The sequence below is a fragment of the Suncus etruscus genome, chromosome 20 (assembly GCF_024139225.1).
Source record: "Suncus etruscus isolate mSunEtr1 chromosome 20, mSunEtr1.pri.cur, whole genome shotgun sequence".
Taxonomy (NCBI): domain Eukaryota; kingdom Metazoa; phylum Chordata; class Mammalia; order Eulipotyphla; family Soricidae; genus Suncus; species Suncus etruscus.
Genome location: NC_064867.1, coordinates 36,677,716 through 36,696,260, shown reverse-complemented (window position 1 = coordinate 36,696,260; position 18,545 = coordinate 36,677,716). Strand labels below are relative to the sequence as shown.

General features: G+C 55.0%; 4 protein-coding genes across 4 annotated transcripts in view; 2 read left to right on the top strand and 2 right to left on the bottom strand.

Annotated features, from left to right (window-relative positions):
• Positions 1 to 18,545, top strand: part of FANCD2 (FA complementation group D2) — a 1,230,368-nt gene that overhangs the window by 145,888 nt on the left and 1,065,935 nt on the right. The gene's annotated exons all lie outside the window — the stretch shown is intronic.
• The window catches only part of EMC3 (ER membrane protein complex subunit 3), a 146,271-nt gene that overhangs the window by 100,153 nt on the left and 27,573 nt on the right, over positions 1 to 18,545 (bottom strand). The gene's annotated exons all lie outside the window — the stretch shown is intronic.
• CRELD1 (cysteine rich with EGF like domains 1) lies at positions 175 to 10,807 on the top strand. Its single transcript, XM_049766293.1, has 11 exons — positions 175 to 233; positions 666 to 867; positions 1,038 to 1,120; positions 5,540 to 5,650; positions 5,880 to 5,971; positions 6,972 to 7,148; positions 7,242 to 7,337; positions 8,873 to 8,956; positions 9,080 to 9,175; positions 9,359 to 9,493; positions 10,224 to 10,807. The coding sequence occupies exons 2-11, from the start codon at positions 685 to 687 to the stop codon at positions 10,436 to 10,438; spliced, it is 1,272 nt and encodes a 423-aa protein (XP_049622250.1). The 5' UTR covers positions 175 to 233; positions 666 to 684; the 3' UTR covers positions 10,439 to 10,807.
• Positions 12,030 to 17,539, bottom strand: PRRT3 (proline rich transmembrane protein 3). Its single transcript, XM_049766262.1, has 5 exons — positions 17,482 to 17,539; positions 16,533 to 16,711; positions 14,527 to 15,490; positions 14,185 to 14,340; positions 12,030 to 13,874 (listed from the first exon to the last, which is right to left on the bottom strand). Exons 3-5 carry the CDS (start codon positions 15,449 to 15,451, stop codon positions 12,076 to 12,078), a joined length of 2,880 nt encoding a protein of 959 aa, XP_049622219.1. The 5' UTR covers positions 15,452 to 15,490; positions 16,533 to 16,711; positions 17,482 to 17,539; the 3' UTR covers positions 12,030 to 12,075.

The window sequence follows — 18,545 nt, the reverse complement described above, 5'->3', positions numbered from 1 at the left end:
GGCACAGCTCCAGTGGCTATTGGCTGCCTCACGGGGGTCACGCCCCAGTGTGGCGGGGTTTCCAAGCCGGCTCTGATTGGCTGGTGGGTGAAGACGCGCAGGCACATGCCCCACTATTATTGGCTGTCTCACTGGAGGCAACGCCCCTGTGTGGCGGAGTTGAGGAGACGGCTCGCCTGGGCGACGTCCTGGGGGTGGAGGAGAGACAGGCTGGAGGCCACGGGCTGGGCCGGGTTTGTCCTCTCGCTGTCTCCCCCGCCCAGATCGTAATTCCCCCAAATCTTCAGCTGCTCCTCCTGCCCCAGGCTTCCCCCAGGCTCTCTGCAGACTCTCCAGACCTCCTCCACCCCCAGATCTCCCCTGCAGCCCACTCTATGGAGGCTGACCCCCTTGTCTCTGGGATCCTGCAAATCTGCTGCAAGAGATGGAGGATTTCCTCTCCTGCCATTGCAAATTATTGCAATTAGTGCAATTGCCCTAGTGCTGCAATTAGTGCAGTTGCTCTAGTGCTGGAGCCCCTTTTTGTAGGAATTACAGAGGGTCTAGCCTCTTGGGCCCTTAGATGCATCACCCTTCCCTACCCCTTAGCCCCACTCCACCCCTGCTGCTGCTGCTGCTGCTGCACTGACACCCCCCCCCACACCTTGTCTTCCTTCCATCTGCAGGTTTCCAGCCTGGGGAATCATGGCCCCCCAGGCCCCGAAGAGCCCAATTCCAACTCTGCTCTGGGGCCTGAGCACTCTCTTCTTCTGCCTTCTTCTGGATCCCGTGTGGCCTCAGCCCTCCTCCCCTTTGCCCCAGTCCTCCCCTCCCATCCAACCTCACCCATGTCACACATGTCGAGGACTGGTGGACAGCTTCAACAAGGTGGGTGAGCCTCTGGGAGGAGGCCCCAACAGTGTTGATTTGGGGAGAGAGGGCTCTGGAATAGATGGATGGATGTTCCCTCCACCTCCTTTCACTGCATCCATCCCCATCCTTCGCAGCATCCCCATAGGTATTCTTCTGTACTCTTGCTAATTTTTCTCTATTTCTAGGGCTTGGAAAGAACCATTCGGGACAATTTTGGAGGAGGAAATACAGCCTGGGAGGAAGAGAAGTTATCAAAATACAAAGACAGGTAGGATGGGACTGGGTGGGGATTATATAAAGCCGTCCACCCCAGCCTCACCTTTCGGGTGGGCACTTTTGGGAACTCTTTCTCTTCACATATAATCCCTGGATTTGTAGAATAGAGCAGTGAACAGGGCAAGCAGATAATATCTCCAAAAAGCTTGGAAATTCCTAGCTAGGGAGAGTTTGAAGGGGTTTCCAGTGTTAAGGCACTGGCCTTACCAGCAGCCAACTAATTCTAGTTCGATCCCAGCACCATATATGTTCCCTCAAAGATTGTTAGAATTGATTCCTGTACGCAGGGCCAAGAATAATTCCTGGACGTTGTTGGGTGTGGTCCAACACCCCTCCTCCCCAGACAAGCAAACAAACCATAAATAACAAATGATGCTGTGACACTTGAAGACAGGTGGACCAGGAATGGTGGAAGCGTGTTTCATGTCTTTTTGCTGTGACATGCTGCAGAGGGGCTGGGGAGGAGAGTTTGGATAGAAATACAGAAGAGGGAGTAGGACTGTGTGTTAGAGGGTTTTGAGTGGGTTAGGAGTGGGGTTCCTAGCACGTAACTGCACTTACGGAGCTGTACCCCATTAGATCCAGAAGGGAGTAGCAGGGAGGTGAGGGGCATCAAGAGATGCAGCCTGTTCCTGTGAGCTGGTGTGGTGTGGTGAGCAGAAGGATGGTTATGTTTTGCAGGAAGACTGGACTTCATGGAGTAATTGCGAGGGTTTGCAAATAGGAAAAAATGAATTAAATTGCTGTTGGTGTGGGGGAACAACCAATGTTTCTGAGATAGTAAAAGTGGGAGAAGGAGATGGTTTAGAGAAGAGGTTCTCAAACTTGACTGGCCTCCTCCTTTGAAGGAAAAAAGCATCAACCACTCAGCACCCTTTAGAAATCAATCTTCATTTTAGGAAGAAACAAAAGCTCAATTACACCTAAGAGTAGTGTCCCCCAAAGGTTTCCAGCCTTCCAGGGAGGGATGTTGCCACTTTGGGGAAAGGCAGAATTGGGTATTGGACTTCTACAGTGCTTGGACATCCTAGTGGAAAGGTTTGGTTTAGATCTCAGATCTCAGATCCTTGGCTTCTCCAGATCAGGAGGACTTAGTCAAGCCTGACTGTTTGAATTCTGCTAGTCAGTTCTGACCCTTTAAAGCCTAAGGAAAGGGACACGAGAGATAGGACAGCAGGGGCCGGGCGGTGGCGCTAGAGGTAAGGTGCCTGTCTTGCCTACGCTAGATCCCCCGGTGTCCCATATGGTCCCCCAAGCCAGGAGCGACTTCTGAGCACATAGCCAGGAGTAACCCCTGAGCGTCACCGGGTGTGACCCAAAAACCAAAAAAAAAAGAGATAGGACAGCAGTAGGGTTTGCATGCAGCCAATCTAGGACAGAAAGTGGTTTGAATCCTGGCATCCATATGTTTCCTGTGCCTGCCAGGGGCAATTTCTGAGTGCCGCTGGGTGTGACCTAAAAACCAAAATAAATAAATAAATAAATAAAGCCTAAGGGAAAATTACTTAGCTTTTCTGAGCCTCAGTTTTCTTATGTAGAAGATGGAGATATTACAATCTATCTTGTCAAACTTGTAGTCACTAAAGAGATGTGATTAAACTGTGGTGCTCACTGGAGATAAAAAGTTTGTTATTGTCTGCGGCCAGTGAGGTGGCGCTAGAGGTAAGGTGTCTGCCTTGCAAGCGCTAGCCAAGGAGAGACTGTGGTTCGATCCCCCAGCGTCCCATATGGTCCCCCCAAGCCAGGGGCAATTTCTGAGCGCTTAGCCAGGAGTAACCCCTGAGCATCAAACGGGTGTGGCCTGAAAAAAAAAGTTTGTTATTGTCATATTAGTTATTTTCCTTTTTTATTTTATTATTTTTTTATTTTTTAGGTCACACCCAGCTGCACTCAGGGGTTCCTCCTGGCTCTACGCTCAGAAATCACTCCTGGCAGGCTTGGGGGACCATATGGGATGCCGGGATTCGAACCACCATCCTTCTGCATGCAAGGCAAATGCCCTACCTCCATGCTATCTCTCCGGCCCCAGTTATTTTCCTTTTTTATATATCGTTTACTTTTGGAGGGAGGCCATATCCAGCTGTGCTCAGTGGCAATTTCCTGCTCTGTGCTTGGGGGTGACTCCTGTCAGTGCCTTGGTAACCAAGGACTTAACTCATCCTCCTGGTACAAAGCCTTGCTCCAGCCTTTGAGCTCTCTTTGTTTTCTTTTTTCTTTTTTCTTTTTTTTTTCTTTTGGTTTTTGGGCCACACCCGGCAGTGCTCAGGGGTTTCTCCTGGCTGTCTGCTCAGAAATAGCTCCTGGCAGGCACAGGGGACCATATGGGACACCGGGATTTGAACCAACCACCTTTGGTCCTGGATTGGCTGCTTGCAAGGCAAACGCCGCTGTGCTATCTCTCCAGCTCTCTTTGTTTTTTAATAATATTTTGACTACTTGCTGTGCAAGACGATTCAGTGGCATAACTCATGTAGCGCAACTTAGAGACATTTAGGACCTTTCTAATAAGCACAGGATGGTTTTAGAACATCTTATCACTCCAGAGAGAAAGAAATCCCATAGTCACAGGGCCACCAGTCTTCACTCCATCACCACCATCCCCTCATTGCTACCCAACTTTCTTTGTTGGTTGCTGGTTGATTGGAATTGGCTTAGTGTTTGAAACTTTTCACACCTAACACTGTGCTTTCAAGGTTCATCTTGAGCACAGTACTTGCCATTTGCCAGAACTCCCTTTTTACTTACAATAAAATTTATTTTTTATTGGGGGGAGGTGGAACACACCCAGCTGTGCTCTAGGGCTGACTCGTGGCAAGCTCAGGGGATCAAATAGCCTGGATTGACCCTGTGCAAGGCAAGCTTCCTCTTCGCTGTACTATCTTTTGGTCCCCCGATGGCTTTTGTTTTTTGGGCCACACCCAGCAGCACTCAAGAATTATTTCTGCACTCAGAAATCACTCCTGGCAGGCTCGGGAGACCATATGGGATGCTGGGAATCAAACCTGGGTTGGCCACGTGCAAGGCAAACACCCTAACTATCCACTGTGCTATTGCTCTGACCGTTTTTTTTTTTTCTCCCTTTTCGCTGCCAGATCAAGTATTACTGGAACACTGGTGCACAAGTTCTTGCTTGAACACCTGTTTTCTCTCTGAGGGGTGCGTGCCCAGCATAGCAGTACTGGGCATGTGATTTAGTGAGGAAGTGCCAGACTGAACTCTTTCCACAAGGTGGCTCCACTTCATGGTCCCACCTGCAGTGCGGACAGGTCTCAAGTTCCTCCACATCAGGCCAGCACTTGTTATTCATAGACATGCACGTAGAAAAAAATTTTATTTTATATGATCGTGACTTATGGATGTGTGTATATGTATAGATATTTAATTTTGGTGTTTGTTTTGTTTTGTTTTGGGGTCACACCTACTGTCGCTCAGGAGTTATTCCTGCCTCTGTGCTCAGAAGTCGTTCCTGGCAGGCACAGGGGACCATATGGGTTGCCAGGATTCAAACAGTGGTTCGTCCTGTGTTGGCTGCATGCAAGGCAAATGCCTTATTGCTGTGTTATCACTCCAGCCCCAGATACTTAATTTTGGGCCACATCAGTGGTTCTTATGGCCTACTCCCCACTATGGGTCACTTCTAGCAGGACTTAGGACCCCTATAATGCTGGGATGGATCTCTAGCCTACTGTAACCTATCCAGCCACCTTCCTGGCCTCAATGTGACATATTTCTCATGACATCTATTGTGCAAGAGGCCACTGTGCAGCCTCAGGAACAGAGGGATCCAGTCAAAACTATGGGAGATGAGAGATTTGTACAGTGGGTAGGGTGCTTGCCTGCATGCAGCCAAAGGAGGTTCAGTCTCTGGCCTCCTATATGATCTCCTGAATACCACCAGGAGTGATTTCTGAGCACAAAGCCAGGAGCAAATCTTGAGCATTGGGGCCAGAGTGGTGGCGCAGTCAGTAAGGCGTCTGCCTTGCACGCGCTACCCTAGGACGGACTGTGGTTCCATCCTCTGGTGTCCCATATGGTCCTCCAAGCCAGGAGCGATTTCTGAGCGCATAGCCAGGAGTAACCCCTGAGCATCGCCGGGTGTGGCTCAAAAACCAAAAAAGAAAAAAGAAAAGTCTTGAGTATCAACAGGTGTTGGTTCCCCTTCAAAATACAACCCCAGTACCTCTGGAGTGTCTATATCCATGTATTGTCCCATCTTACAGATGAGGTTACAGGTGCAGAGAGGGAAGTGACTTGCTCAGGGTCCCATAATTAGATTTAAACCTGGTTTGTCTGAGCCCTGACCTGTGATGCCCCCATGGCTTTTTTTTTTTTTTTTTTTTTGCTAATTTTCTGGACATGGGAGGTCTCGGGAAGAGGAGGGTGATATGTATTCCCATGGCCCCTGTGTCAGTGAGACCCGCTTGGTGGAAGTGCTGGAGAGTGTCTGCAGCAAGTCTGACTTCGAGTGCCACCGCCTGCTGGAGCTCAGCGAGGAGCTGGTGGAGAGCTGGTGGTTCCACAAGTGAGTGGGGGCATCGTGGACGTACACACAAGTGGGGGTCATGGGGGGTGCGGGACGGGGTGTGGTTTGACCCCATGTTCCCAGCCCAGCTCTGCTAGGACTTGCTGGGGCCCCAGTCACCATGTCTCTCAGATGGGCAGGGTTTGGATGGCTTTTCTGACAGATTCTGAGCATGAAACTCGGGGGCGGGAGGCTCCAACATGGTGATCTCAGCTCCCCACACCCCCAGGCAGCAGGAAGCTCCTGACCTCCTCCAGTGGCTCTGCTCAGACTCCCTGAAGCTCTGCTGCCCCCCGGGCACCTTCGGGCCATCCTGCCTGCGTGAGTGGACCAGCATCATGGTGGGTGGGAGGGAGGATCTATCCGGCCCCCACTCCAGCTTCCTCTCCAAGAGGGCTCTCTGGGCCTCCACAGGCTCTGGCAGGAGCCAGAGTATCCGCAACTGCCCATGTCCCTCGGACCCCATGCCAGGCTTCCCTAAAGATAGTGAATTAAAAGTTGGGGTAGAGGGGCCGGGTAGGTGGCGCTGGAGGTAAGGTGTCTGCCTTGCAAGCGCTAGCCAAGGAAGGACCGCGGTTCGATCCCCCGGCGTCCCATATGGTCCCCCCAAGCCAGGGGCGATTTCTGAGCACATAGCCAGGAGTAACCCCTGAGCGTCAAACGGGTGTGGCCCAAAAACCAAAAAAAAAAAAAAAAAAAGTTGGGGTAGGGCCAGAGCCTTACAGTGGGTAAGGCACATGCTTGTATGCAGCCAATGCAAGTTCAATTCCTGGTGTCCCATAAGGTTCCCAAGTCCGCCAGAATGATTCCTGAATGCAGAGCCAGGCCCAGGAGTAATCCCTGAGCATCATTGGTATGGTCCAAACTGCCCCCACAAAATTGGAGCAGAGGGCAGAGAGCTCAACTGGCTGAGTGTATGCTGTACATGCAGGCATCATATATTTCTGGTTCAGTCCCTGGCATCATATATTTTCTCAGACTCCACCAGGAGCAACTCCCAAGCACTGCTGGGTAATGACCCAAAGCAAACAAAAAAAGCAAAACCTAGAGGGGTGGGGTCTGGGCAAATGGCCCAGAGGGCTGGAGCCTGTGCTATGTGCTTTGTATAGAGGGACCTCAGGGAACAAAGCTCCCTACCCTACTTCCACAAGATCTCTGGAGAAAACTCTCTCACAGTCGCATGTGAGCCAGTGTAGAAGAGTCTGGCTAAGTCAGTGTCCTTAGTCTAGGACGAGAGGGTAACTTCACCCCAGAGCCACATCCTGGACAGCAAAGGCCTCAGGTGTCTCTCCTGCCTCACCTACTGTGCTATCACCCACAGCCTGCCCAGGGGGTGCCGAGAAGCCTTGTGGCGGCTATGGGCAGTGCGAAGGCGAAGGGACTCGTGGGGGCAGTGGGCACTGCGACTGCCGAGCCGGCTATGGAGGCGAGGCCTGTGGCCAGTGTGGCCTGGGCTACTTCGAGGCCGAGCGGAACGCCAGCCACCTGGTGTGTTCAGGTAGGTAGTTGAGTGGGTTGGTCAGGAGGTAGGCACTGGGCAGAGTGGGTGGGAATTGCCTCCCTGTCTTCATGCTCCTTCTGCACCCCACAGCCTGCTTCGGCCCCTGTGCTCGCTGCTCAGGGCCTGAGGAGTCGCACTGTCTGCAATGCAGGAAGGGTTGGGCCTTGCACAACCTCAAGTGTGTGGGTGAGTGACGATCTAACCTGGGAAGGGGGCAGTGTACTGGGTGGGGCCCCTGCTGCCTAGGTGCATGTATACAGCCCCATCGCCATAGGGTTCCCTACCTGGATGGAAGGCAGAACGAGGCACTTAGCATACAGGTGGGGCCATATGCAGTGAGATCTGTTCCCAACCCAGCTCCATGCTGTGTGGATTCAAGAAGGCATCTTGGAGAGGCAAGGTATCACTTCTCAAGGCTAGGTCCCGAGACTTGATAACAGATTAGCTTGTGAGTTGAGGACGCAGAAAATGGTGCAGGAAGTTCCTGGGTTGGACACTTGGTCCCTTTCTATTCATTTTTGTATATGAAAGACTAAGCTGCTGTGACCAAAAATGTCCCCCAGGGGCCGGAGCAATAGCACAGCAATAAGGCATTTGCCTTGCAGGCGGCCAACACAGGAAGACCCCAGTTCAAATCCCAGCATCCCATATGATCCCCCGAACCAGCCAGGAGCGACTTCTGAGTGCAGAGTTAGGAGTAACCCCTGAGCACCGCCGAGTGTGACCCAAAAACAAAGAAAAAAGAAAAAGTCCCCCAAAGTTTGTGAATTAAAAATTGGGGTAGGGCCAGAGCCTTACAGTGGGTAAGGCACATGCTTTGTATGCAGCCAATCCAAGTTCAATTCCTGGTGTCCCGTAAGGTTCCCAAGCCCGCCAGAGTGATTCCTGAGTGCAGAGCCAGGAGTAACCGCCCTGAGCATCCTTGGTGTGGCCCAAACTGTCCCCAGAAAATTGGAGCAGGAAGCAGAGAGCTCAACTGGCTGAATGTATGCTTCATATGCAGGCATCATATATTTCGGGTTCAATCTCTGGCATCATATATTTTCTCAGACTCCACCAGGAGCAACTCCCAAGCACTGCTGGGTAATGACCCAAAGCAGACAAAAATGCAAAACCTAGAGGAGTGGGGTCTGAGCAACTGGCCCAGAGGGCTGGAGCCTGTGCTATGTGCTTTGCATCTAGGGGCCTCAGTCTATCTCCAGCACTATTGCACATGCCCCTGAGCAGCCCCAGATGTGACCCCATCATCTAGGAAAGATCTCTGTTCCTGTCGCTCCAGGCTGGCAAGCCTAGGACTCAGGCTTCTCTGTCTTCCTGCACATCTGCCCACCCCGGGCATGTAGTTCATGGTCAAGATTAGGTTTTTCCCTCTCACTGGAAAGCGAGGGGGCCAGAGCGAGAGGACAGTAGGGACAGCGTTCACTTTGCATAGGACAGACCTAGGTTTAATCCTGGCATCCCATATGGTCCCTTGAGCTCTCAAGGAGTGTCTCCTAAGTGAAGAGCCAAAAGTTAACCCTGAGCAGAGTATGGCACCAGACCAAAAGTAGTGAGCCCAGAGTGGGTGGTGGTTTCCAGATGGGGAACAGTAGTACTCAAGCAACCCATGGGCTGTCCTGGCGAGGGAGCCTCAGCCTCTGGGCTGGCCGGGACCACTGGCCAACTGGCCAGTACCCCTGGGGTGGATTGGTTATCAAGAACTTCCCCCGTCGTCTCTGCAGATATTGATGAATGTGGCACAGAGAGGGCCACCTGCGGTGCCAACCAGTTCTGCGTGAACACAGAAGGTTCCTACGAATGTCGGGGTGAGTGGCCCCTGGAAGGGTTGAAGCTGCTTCCCTGACCCTCCTACTCTGGCCTTCAGTTTCTAGAACTCTCCTAGTCTCCCCTGTACCAGAACTCACCTGTGCATCTGCTCCCCTCTGCAGATTGTGCCAAGGCCTGTGTTGGCTGCATGGGGGCAGGCCCAGGCCGCTGCAAGAAGTGCAGCCGTGGCTACCAGCAAGTGGGCTCTAAATGCCTCGGTAAGTGTTCTGCCTCTTTGCCCCTTGGGGAGCCTGGGCCAGTGGGGTTAAGTTGATCTGGGGCTGCGCAGGACCAGTGTGGTTAGGAAGGACAGTGTGGACTTTGGCTGAGGCAGTCTGTTCAGGTGAAAGACCCTGGGGTGCAGCACATGTGGCTCTGACCATGAGCCTGTGGCATCCCAGATGTGGACGAATGTGCCTCCGAGGTGTGTCTGGGCGAGCACGAGCAATGTGAGAACACGGAGGGCAGTTACCGCTGCATCTGTATGGAGGGCTACAAGCAGCTGGACGGCGTGTGCGTGCAGGAACAGGCCCCAGGTAAGCCCTTTCTCCGGGTAGCTACTGGCCCACACCTCTTCCCCTGTTCCCCACCAACCTTAAGCTGGCCTTTTACCTCACACACACACACACACACACACACACACACACACACACACACACACACACACACACACACACACACACACACCTCTTCCCTTGTCCCCCACCTACCTTAAGACACACACACACAACTTCCTTTAAAACTTTTCACACACACACACACACACACACACCTCTTCCCTTGTCCCCCACCTACCTTAAGACACACACACACAACTTCCTTTAAAACTTTTCACACACACACACACACACACACACACACACACACACCTCTTCCCTTGTCCCCCACCTACCTTAAGACACACACAACTTCCTTTAAAACTTTTCACACACACACACACACACACACCCCTCTTCCCTTGTCCCCCACCTACCTTAAGACACACACACAACTTCCTTTAAAACTTTTCAGCCCTGGCTCATGATGACAGCAACAGCTTCCTGGGGTACTGTGCTGAGTGGTCTTGCATCTGGAAACTCCCCAGCACCCCCAATGCTGCTCCCTCCCTCCTTTGGCTCTCCCCTATGTCCAGTAGAGGCTGTGTTGGGAACCTACCTGCCAGGCCACCTCTACTGTGCTCATGTGCACCTGTGGCCTTTGGCACACCCAGTGCCTCAGTTGCCCTACACTGAGATGGGCCATGACTGGTTCCCCCTTGCTCCCCAGAGTCAGCAGGCTTCTTCTCAGAGATGACGGAGGACGAGGTGGTGGTGCTGCAGCAGATGTTCTTCGGCGTCATCATCTGTGCGCTAGCTACCCTGGCTGCCAAGGGCGACCTGGTTTTCACGGCCATTTTTATTGGGGCAGTGGCAGCCATGACCGGCTACTGGCTGTCGGAGCGCAGTGACCGTGTGCTGGAGGGATTCATCAAGGGCAGATGATGCACGCAGTCTCCACATGCCAAGCCGGCTGTCCCATCAGGGGTGGGGGTCCACACCTCTCCCCACCTTACAGAGCCCCCAGAATCTCTGGCCTGGGCAGGCAAGGCCCCTCGGGTGCCAAGTAGCCTAACAGTGAATCGCGAAGACAGTGGCCAGGAGGAGGGTGGGTGGATATCACCACCCACGGGCAAGAGAGTCAAGGGACTCCAGGTGGGGACCCCTGCCTAGGATAGGGGAGGTACCTGCTGGGGGCACTGCCACAACTCCCGCCTGCCAGCTGCATGCTGCCAGCTCCTTCCTGTTCCCTAGCCCTGTGCCCTGATACTGGTTTATTTATTCATCTCAGGAAATAAAGGTCTGGAAAACGGAGGTGCTTTGGTATTATCCCTGCCCTGGCATTCCAGGGGTTGGTTGAGCTCCTGAGGGCCCCCTTTACCTTTCCTAAAACCCTGAGAAATGTAGGAGAGAGGCTACCCCTGCGAAGGGGCCTGGTCCAGTGGCTGATCAGAGGCGGAGGGAAGACCCAGTCTTGGATTACCAAGTACCCTGGACAAATAGCTTTTGTCTCTGAATTTCCCTTATCTTAAAATGGGTATTCGGGGAGATGGGTGTTCGGGAGAGATGGCACAGGGCATTAAGGTGCTGGCCTTGCATGTGGCTGACCTGATTTGGTCTGATAATAGTTCGATCCTGGGCATTCCATATGGTCTCCTGAGCAGAGCTAGGAATTAACTCCTGAGCACAGCTGTGTGTGGGCTCCAAGCCAAAAATAAATGGGAATGTGAGCTGGAGAAACAGTTTCAAAGGCTGATCTCAGGTTCTGCATGCAGGAAGCCAGGAGCACTGCCAGGAATGACATGCTACTCAACCCCACTTCAATAAGAGTCAAGAATTCTTGGGGCCGGAGCAGTGGCGCAAGTGGTAGGGTGTTTGCCTTGCACATGCAAACCTAGGATGGACCGTGGTTCGATCCTCCAGCGTCCCATATGGTCCCTGGAGCCAGGAGCGATTTGAGCGCATAGCCAGGAGGAATGCCTAAGTGTCACCAGGTGTGGCCCAAAAACAAACAAACAAAAATCAAATGCCCTGCCAACTCTGCCACTCACGCCTCACCTTTCTGTGGGAGAGAAGTGAAGAGCCAAAGGCCAGATGCTGGGTAGGTCAGTGCCCTGGAGTCAGGAAGAGAGATGTGCAAGGCCTCTGGCACAAGAGAGGAGGGATCCGGATCAGGGCCTCCCACATGCTAGCCGAGCCCTGACATGGGCACAGGGAGGTTCGAGCCAAGTCCTAAGGGTTTATTTCTTTGGCACAAATGAGGACAAGACAGTCTGGACAAACAAACGGTCTGGTCTAACCTCCCCACAATCTTGGGGCAGCTGGCCTGCCTCTCTGGGACTCCCCCAATACCTACAGGTTCACCCTGAAATGATTCTTGTAACTCAACGGCCTCTGTGCAAAATACCCTCTGGGGTGGAAAAAAATAGATATATATTTAAAAACAGGAAAAGTGGGTGGACTTAGGCCCAGCCACTGGGGTGAGGGCTGCAGGGGCCCAGAATGTCAGGTCCTCAAATGAGTCAGGGGTCCCAGTAGCAGTTGAAGACCAGATTCCTGATCCCGGGCCTAGGGCTGAGTCCTTAGAGCTCAATGGTGTCGCTGGAGGCGCTGCGTGAGTCCCCGGGCCTGCAACGAGGCTGCGGCTGCACCACCCTAGGATGCTCTGCAGAAGGCCCTGGTGGTGCAGGTGCATGTGATGGCAGCAGTTGCACGGTGCTGGGCAGCTCCTCCAGGGGCAGACTGTCCACCGAGGACAACCCATGGCGCCAGGGGTTCCAGCTGATCTTGAGGGAGCCGCGGGAGAAGCTGTCCAGGGAGCTCAAGGCCGACGTGGCCATTGCAGCAGCATCCCCTCCGTGTCCCTCCTGCAGGTGCGCCGGGGTCGGTCTGCGCACGCGCGACACATCGCTGAGCGAGTGGCACCGACCGCGCAGGCGCAGTGAAGCGGCGCCGTCGAGCTCCAGCTCGAGCGCCACCTCCGGGTGGCTGCCCCGGCGGCGCGACTGCAGCGCGCCCCCTGGCGGCGAGGAGGACAAAGCGCAGCGGTGGAACACACTGCCCCTCACCAAGTGCTCTCTGCACAACGCTGCGTCGATGCTGCGGCTTAGGTTGATGGGCGATGGTGGACGCAGATCCAGCTCGCTCAAGGACCCGGTTGGACCCACGCTGCTGCGAGACAGCCCCGGGCCTGCAGGATGCATGCGGCCTAAAGATGCATTAGAGCCCCAGGCGCCTGAACTGGGTGTTGCAGAGAGGCCCAGCTCTGCAGGATTGCGAATCAGGCTTCTGTTGAGTTCCAGGCCATGCAAATTCACTGGAACGCTGGGACCCCCCACGTAGCAGTTGTTGGGGCGCTCAGGCACCTCACTCTTGCCCTGAGGGGCTGGGCAGGCCAGGCGCAGCAGCTTGGCCCAGCAGGCATGCTCCATGGGTGGACGAGGCCTAGCAGCGGCCACTGCTGCCAGAGCCAGTGCCAACGCCCAGGTGAGCTCCAGCAATCGCAGCCAGAAGTGCACACCCCACCAGGCCCAGGAGAAGCGCCCCACTTGGCCCGGATCCGGGTACAGCCAGAGGGAGGCTGCCAGCTGCAAGCCACAGGCCAGCAGACCCAAGGAGCCAGCCACGGCCAGCAAGCGAGGGCCAGGGCTGCTGCTGTCCCAGGCCCTGGGCCCGGCCAGCAGGCGACGACGACACAGGCAGAGCGTGCCCAGAGCCACGGTGGCACCCCAGGCGCAGGAGAAGCCCTGGGCCAGGAGGTTGAGCACAGGCCTTCTGGACAGTAGGTCGGTGGTCAGCAAGATCAGCAAGTGCAACCCGGCCAGCACAGCCAGCAGGAGCGGTTTCTGCAGCTGCGGTGGCAGCCCTGTGCCCAGGCCCAGCAGGGACAGAGCCCCCTGTGCTGTGACCAGCAAAGGGAAGGGCAGGTTATAAAGCACCAGGCCTGCCTGGATGCCCAGCCGAGCCTGCGAGCCGTAGGGGTCAGCCAGCATATAGGCCGAGCGAAGCACTGCACCCACCAACACCAATGCCGCTGCTGCCAGTGCCAGCCTGGGCCCAGATGGAGCGGCTGCCAGTGTGGCCAGTGCCAGCAGGGCAGGCAGCAGGAAGAGCACCCCCACCCCGTAGACGTGCAGCTCCCAGGAGAAGCTTAGCACCCTTCTCAGGGGGCCCCAGAGCAGTGGCGGGGCCGTGGCATTGGCCGGGGGGCTGGACACTGGCACCGGGGCCATGGAGCTGGCCGGGGGCTCCGGAAGGCCAGGTTGACCCAGGGCTCGCTGTGTGGTGATGCGGATGAGGCCCCTGCGAGACGTGGAAGGGGCCTGAACTGGGGGTGCTGGGGGATGACTTTGGGGGCGTCCAGGCCAGTCCTCAGTGTCATCTGCAATGACATTAGACCAGCCCTGTGAAGCCGGCTTGGGGACAATATTTAAGTCTCCCCAAAACCCTGGGTGCCATGGTCCCACAGGAAAGTGGTTAGCAGAGCCCCTTGTCCCCTAGGGGAAGTCCCATGGAGGAAACACCCGAATTGCAGAGCTTGCCCAAGCATCCACTGAGTCAGAATTCTTCAGGTTCTGTGGGTGATGGATCTACACTGGGTATGCCCAATGAGGGGAGCATGTGTCCCCCCCCCCACTCCCAGGGGGATTCAGTGCTGCCCAGACCCCTCAATTCCCCAACCATGCCCTCACCTGGCTTGAGAGCCTCCTTAGGAATGTCTGTCCGGTTTGGAGCTGGGCCGGGGTCCAGCAGGCTAGGGATGAGAGACTTGGGGGTCCCTGGACTCCCCACCGCCCCTCTCACCCGCTGAGGGGAAATGGGGTCCACACCGTTCATCACAGAGACCTCTGAAAAGACAAACCAACTCATTGCCTGCTTTGCCCTGCAAGCTCAGTCCCTAGAGACAGCTGGACACCTTGTCTGTCAGGGGGCCCAGAGGGATGGGAGGTCACTTAGAAACTGGGGCACCCTCCCTCCCTCCCCCAACATGCAGTGGCCTGAAATGCTGCCCCGCTCAGCCCTTTGAGACTTACCTGGAGCCTGAGAACTCTCTGTAGCTGGGGTGCCCCTGACATCAGGGGGGTCAGTCTGCTTGGGTGAGGGACTTGGGGAGCTCTCTTCTCTACCCCCATCCTTCCTGGGGGGCTCCACTGGTGTCTCTTGAGCAGGAGGGTGGCTTCCAGTTTTGGCCAGATCTGGCTGGGTTTCAGGCTCTGGAGAGGAGCCCCCTTCAATTGGAATCTCAGAGCCCTGCTGATCAGGGGGTGCATGACCCTGCTGGATGAGTGGGGGGCCTCGAGCCACCTCCTGGAAGTCTTCCTCAGCACCCCGAGACTCCAGCACGGGGCTTCCGGCAGTACCCAGAGGGGTGCTGGGAGTGTGGAGAGGGTTGTGGCCATCCCAGGGGGGTATCTCAGGGGCACTGGTCTTGTCTCCAATCAACACCCCCTGCTCGCTAGGTGGTTGTAGACCTGCAGATGCCCCAAGGAGGGGAGGAGCTGTGGCACCCCCAAGCTGGATTCTGACAGTTGTGGGAATGACAGTAAGCTGGGGAGGCCCCCCTGGGTGTGGGCCTGGTACTTCGTGCTCCTTACTCTCCTGGGAGTCAAGAGGTCCTGTCCAGCCCAGAGAAGTTGACCCTCGAGCCATCTGTAAGTCATCTGTTACCGCAGGTCCTACTCGGGGTGGCCCCGAGGCAGCTCTCGGACCATGCAGGGCTGGGCCAAGGGGCAGCTCTCCAGCAGGGATGGAGGACACAGCGGAGTTCCAGGAGTCTCCATCTCTGGCTTTCTCCCAGAAGTCAGAAGCCTGGGACTGGGGACCCTCAAGGCCTTTAGGACGGACAACTGCAGTTAGGTATGGCTCTGAGTCGTCAGGGGGTCTGGGCAGCTCCCGGCCCAGTACAGGGCCAGCCCTTAGAACCCACAGCAGCAGAGGCAGGAGAGCACAGGCGACCATGGTTCACTCTGCCTCCACTCCAGACCTCACTGAAGAAGCCTGCGGAGAGGGGACCGGTAAGGACTGGCAGCACTCAAGTTTGCCTCAAGGGGCTGTTGGACCCCCGGTTTGAATCCCAGCATCCTATATGGTCCCCTGAGCCTGCCAGGAGAGATTCTGAGCACAGAGCCAGGAGTAACCCCTCAGCATCTCCAGGTGTGACTCCCCCCCCAAAAGGGGGCTGATGGAAAAGAAAAGAGGTCCATGAGGCAGCTGACTATGCTTCACCCCTACTTGCCTCCCCCATGCTGTCCTGAAACCAGCTCCTGGCCTTGCACCTGCTGTGCTGAGCACAGAAACCTTCCACTGTTCCCTGGCTTGTGAGGTCTCACCCCTGCAGTATCTCCAGCCGGCACAGTCCCTGTTTCATTCCTGCTTAGTAGAAATCCTATTCCAAGGGAGGGGCATGTGCAAAAGGAATCTCGCTTTGACTTTCTATTGCCCCAAAGATGGGTGATATCTTTGATCTCTCCTACAAGTAAAATGGGGGGTGTCCCAGACCCAAAGGGACTGCTGTGAGCTGGGGGCTTTGCAGGTAGCAAAGCCTATTTATTCTCTATATCCATACACCCCTTTCCAGCCAGGTCCCCAACTCTCACCTTGCTACATGTACCATGCAGGTCCCAGCTCCCTGGAACCCCTGATCCTCCCCACTGGGCCAACCTCATGGGTGAGAAACAGGAAGAAAGGTGAGAGAGCGAGGAGGGAGTTGAGAAAACAGGGTTACTCCACGTGAGGTGAAAGTTGAAACCGAAGTTGAAAGACAGAAACCGGCAGGAGAAGCTCCCAGGGAAAGCCAAGGAAACAGAAATGACAAAAGACTAAGAGCTGGGAGTGAGGTTAGCTGAGAGGGTGCAGCCACTTCTGCCAGGGGTAAGTGACAGAGGGAGGAGAAATGCAGACATGGCCCAGGTCACAGGGGCCCCCAGAAATATCTAGCTGTGACTCTCAGCACCATGGAAAGTCAGTACACGGATTTCATGGGGAGAGGGGACACGCGTGGAGAGCCAGGAGGGACATGATGACAGTTTGTTTCAGCTACCTGTGCATCTCCCTCTAGGAAGCATTCAGTCTTTCCATTCCTCTTAGGTCTCCCGCCACTGGCTTGGGGCTCAGGTGGATCTCCCCAAGATTTCTCCTATTCTCATAGCCCCTCCCTGAGCCCAAGAACTGGACGGAACCCTGTGGCCAGAACCCTGTGGCCAGAACTGGGGGCAGCAGCTGACTGTTCAGGGGAAGAATTCCTGCTGTCAGACCTTACTGCTATGCAATACTGCCTAAACCCATGTTGTGCCCATGGGTGGGCAGATTCAGGCCTTAGCTCTAGACAGTGTGGGGGTCTGTGGTGAGATGAGGGGCAGAACTGAAAGCCCGGAAACACAGGAGCTGGAACGCCAGGGACCTCGTGGCCAGCTCTTTTTTTTCCCCCGGCGCTAACCTCAGTGGCACGTTTGAAGTCTGGTGCCCACACTGGCAGGTGTGGGTAGGGAGATCCATTTCACAGGGAAGAAACACTGAGGTTCAGAGAGATGGAGCCACTCGCCCAAGGTCACACAGCAAAGGGCCTGATAACATCCTGGGGATTATGAAAACCACAGTGACTCACTTTGTGGGATGGGGTGGGGGGTTCCAAAAAGCTTTGCAGGGGAGGCAAAAAAACCAGTTGAAATGCCAGGCCTTGACGGTAAGCATGCCATCTGCTGGCTTTCCACCCCCATGCATAGATGGGGGGCTGTCCACCGTGCTCCTGGCTGCTGGAGGTTTTGTGGGGGTGCGGATCTCGCTGCTGCATGCCCTCTAAATGGGCCAGACACTGGCCAGCAGCTTCCAGGCCAAAGCAGGTCCATCTCGGGTTACCTCCCTGGCACTGTGCCTACCTGCAGTCCCTGGTGGGGGTGGCACCCCAGGACCCGCTGCAACCCCAGGACTCAAGCCCATGGGTCCAGTGCGTGTGCCCCATGCCAAAGACCCTTCCCCGGCCAGAGCCTCACCTGGGCGCAAAGCCTGCAGCCCCCGTTCACCTTGCACGTCCTCGCAGCCGCTCCCCGCGCCTCCGCCGCATCCTCCCTCCTGATGCCTTGGCTCTGCCAACCGAGCTCCGCGCTGCTCTGCCCGCCCACCGCAGCGCCGGCTGGCCGGGTTAACCCTTTCCCACTCCGGAGTCAGATCCCAGATCCTGCCTCTGGGATCTCAACCCACCTCGCCTCCAGGGCTTCTAGCACTGTTCTTTTTATCTAAGGGGTCTCTCTGTCCATCCACCCAATCTATCTATCCATCCATCCACCCACCTCTATATCCATGCCCCCAAAATACCATCCAGCCTTTCACTCATCATTCATTCTACCCACCCATCGATTTACCCATCCATCCATCTATCCAACCATCCTCCCACTCACCATTCATTCTACCCACCTACTGATCTATCCAATCCACCCAGCATCCACCCATCCATCCACCCATCCATCTATTTTTCTATCCACCCACCCATATATCCATGTCCCCCAAACACCATCCATTCATCCTTCTACTCATCATTCATTCTACCCACCCACCAATCCACTCATCCATCCAATCCACTCATCATCTACCCATCTATCTACCCATCTATCCATCCTCCCACCTTTCATTCTACCCACCCACTGATCCACCCATCCATCCAACCCACCTATCGTCTACCATTCTAACCCACCCATCCATCCATCTACCCATCTATCCACCCATCCACCCACCCACTCACCACCCATCTGACCATCCATCCATTCACCCACTCATTCACCCACCAACCCTTCCACCCATCCATCTATTCAACTTTCTACTCACCCACCCACCCATCCACCCACCCATCCATTTATTCACCCATCTATCTATCCATTCATTTACCTACCTGTCCATCCATCCATCCATCCATCCATCCATCCATCCATCCTCCCACCCACTCATCTACTCACCTACCTACCACTGATCCATTGATTCACCTATCTATCCATCCTTTCATTCATTCATTCATCTATCCATTCACCCACTCACCCACCTACCCATCTATTCATCTGCCAAC

Bases quoted from the DNA above. Each gene is read 5' to 3' on its own strand.
- CRELD1 (XM_049766293.1), top strand. From the start codon at position 685: ATGGCCCCCCAGGCCCCGAAGAGCCCAATTCCAACTCTGCTCTGGGGC. The intron at 8,957-9,079 runs GTGAGTGGCCCC...TCCCCTCTGCAG, and splicing joins AGGTTCCTACGAATGTCGGG to ATTGTGCCAAGGCCTGTGTT. The intron at 9,494-10,223 runs GTAAGCCCTTTC...CTTGCTCCCCAG, and splicing joins CGTGCAGGAACAGGCCCCAG to AGTCAGCAGGCTTCTTCTCA.
- PRRT3 (XM_049766262.1), bottom strand. From the start codon at position 15,451: ATGGTCGCCTGTGCTCTCCTGCCTCTGCTGCTGTGGGTTCTAAGGGCT. The intron at 14,341-14,526 runs GTAAGTCTCAAA...TTGTCTTTTCAG, and splicing joins AGAGAGTTCTCAGGCTCCAG to AGGTCTCTGTGATGAACGGT. The intron at 13,875-14,184 runs GTGAGGGCATGG...ATGTCATTGCAG, and splicing joins TAAGGAGGCTCTCAAGCCAG to ATGACACTGAGGACTGGCCT.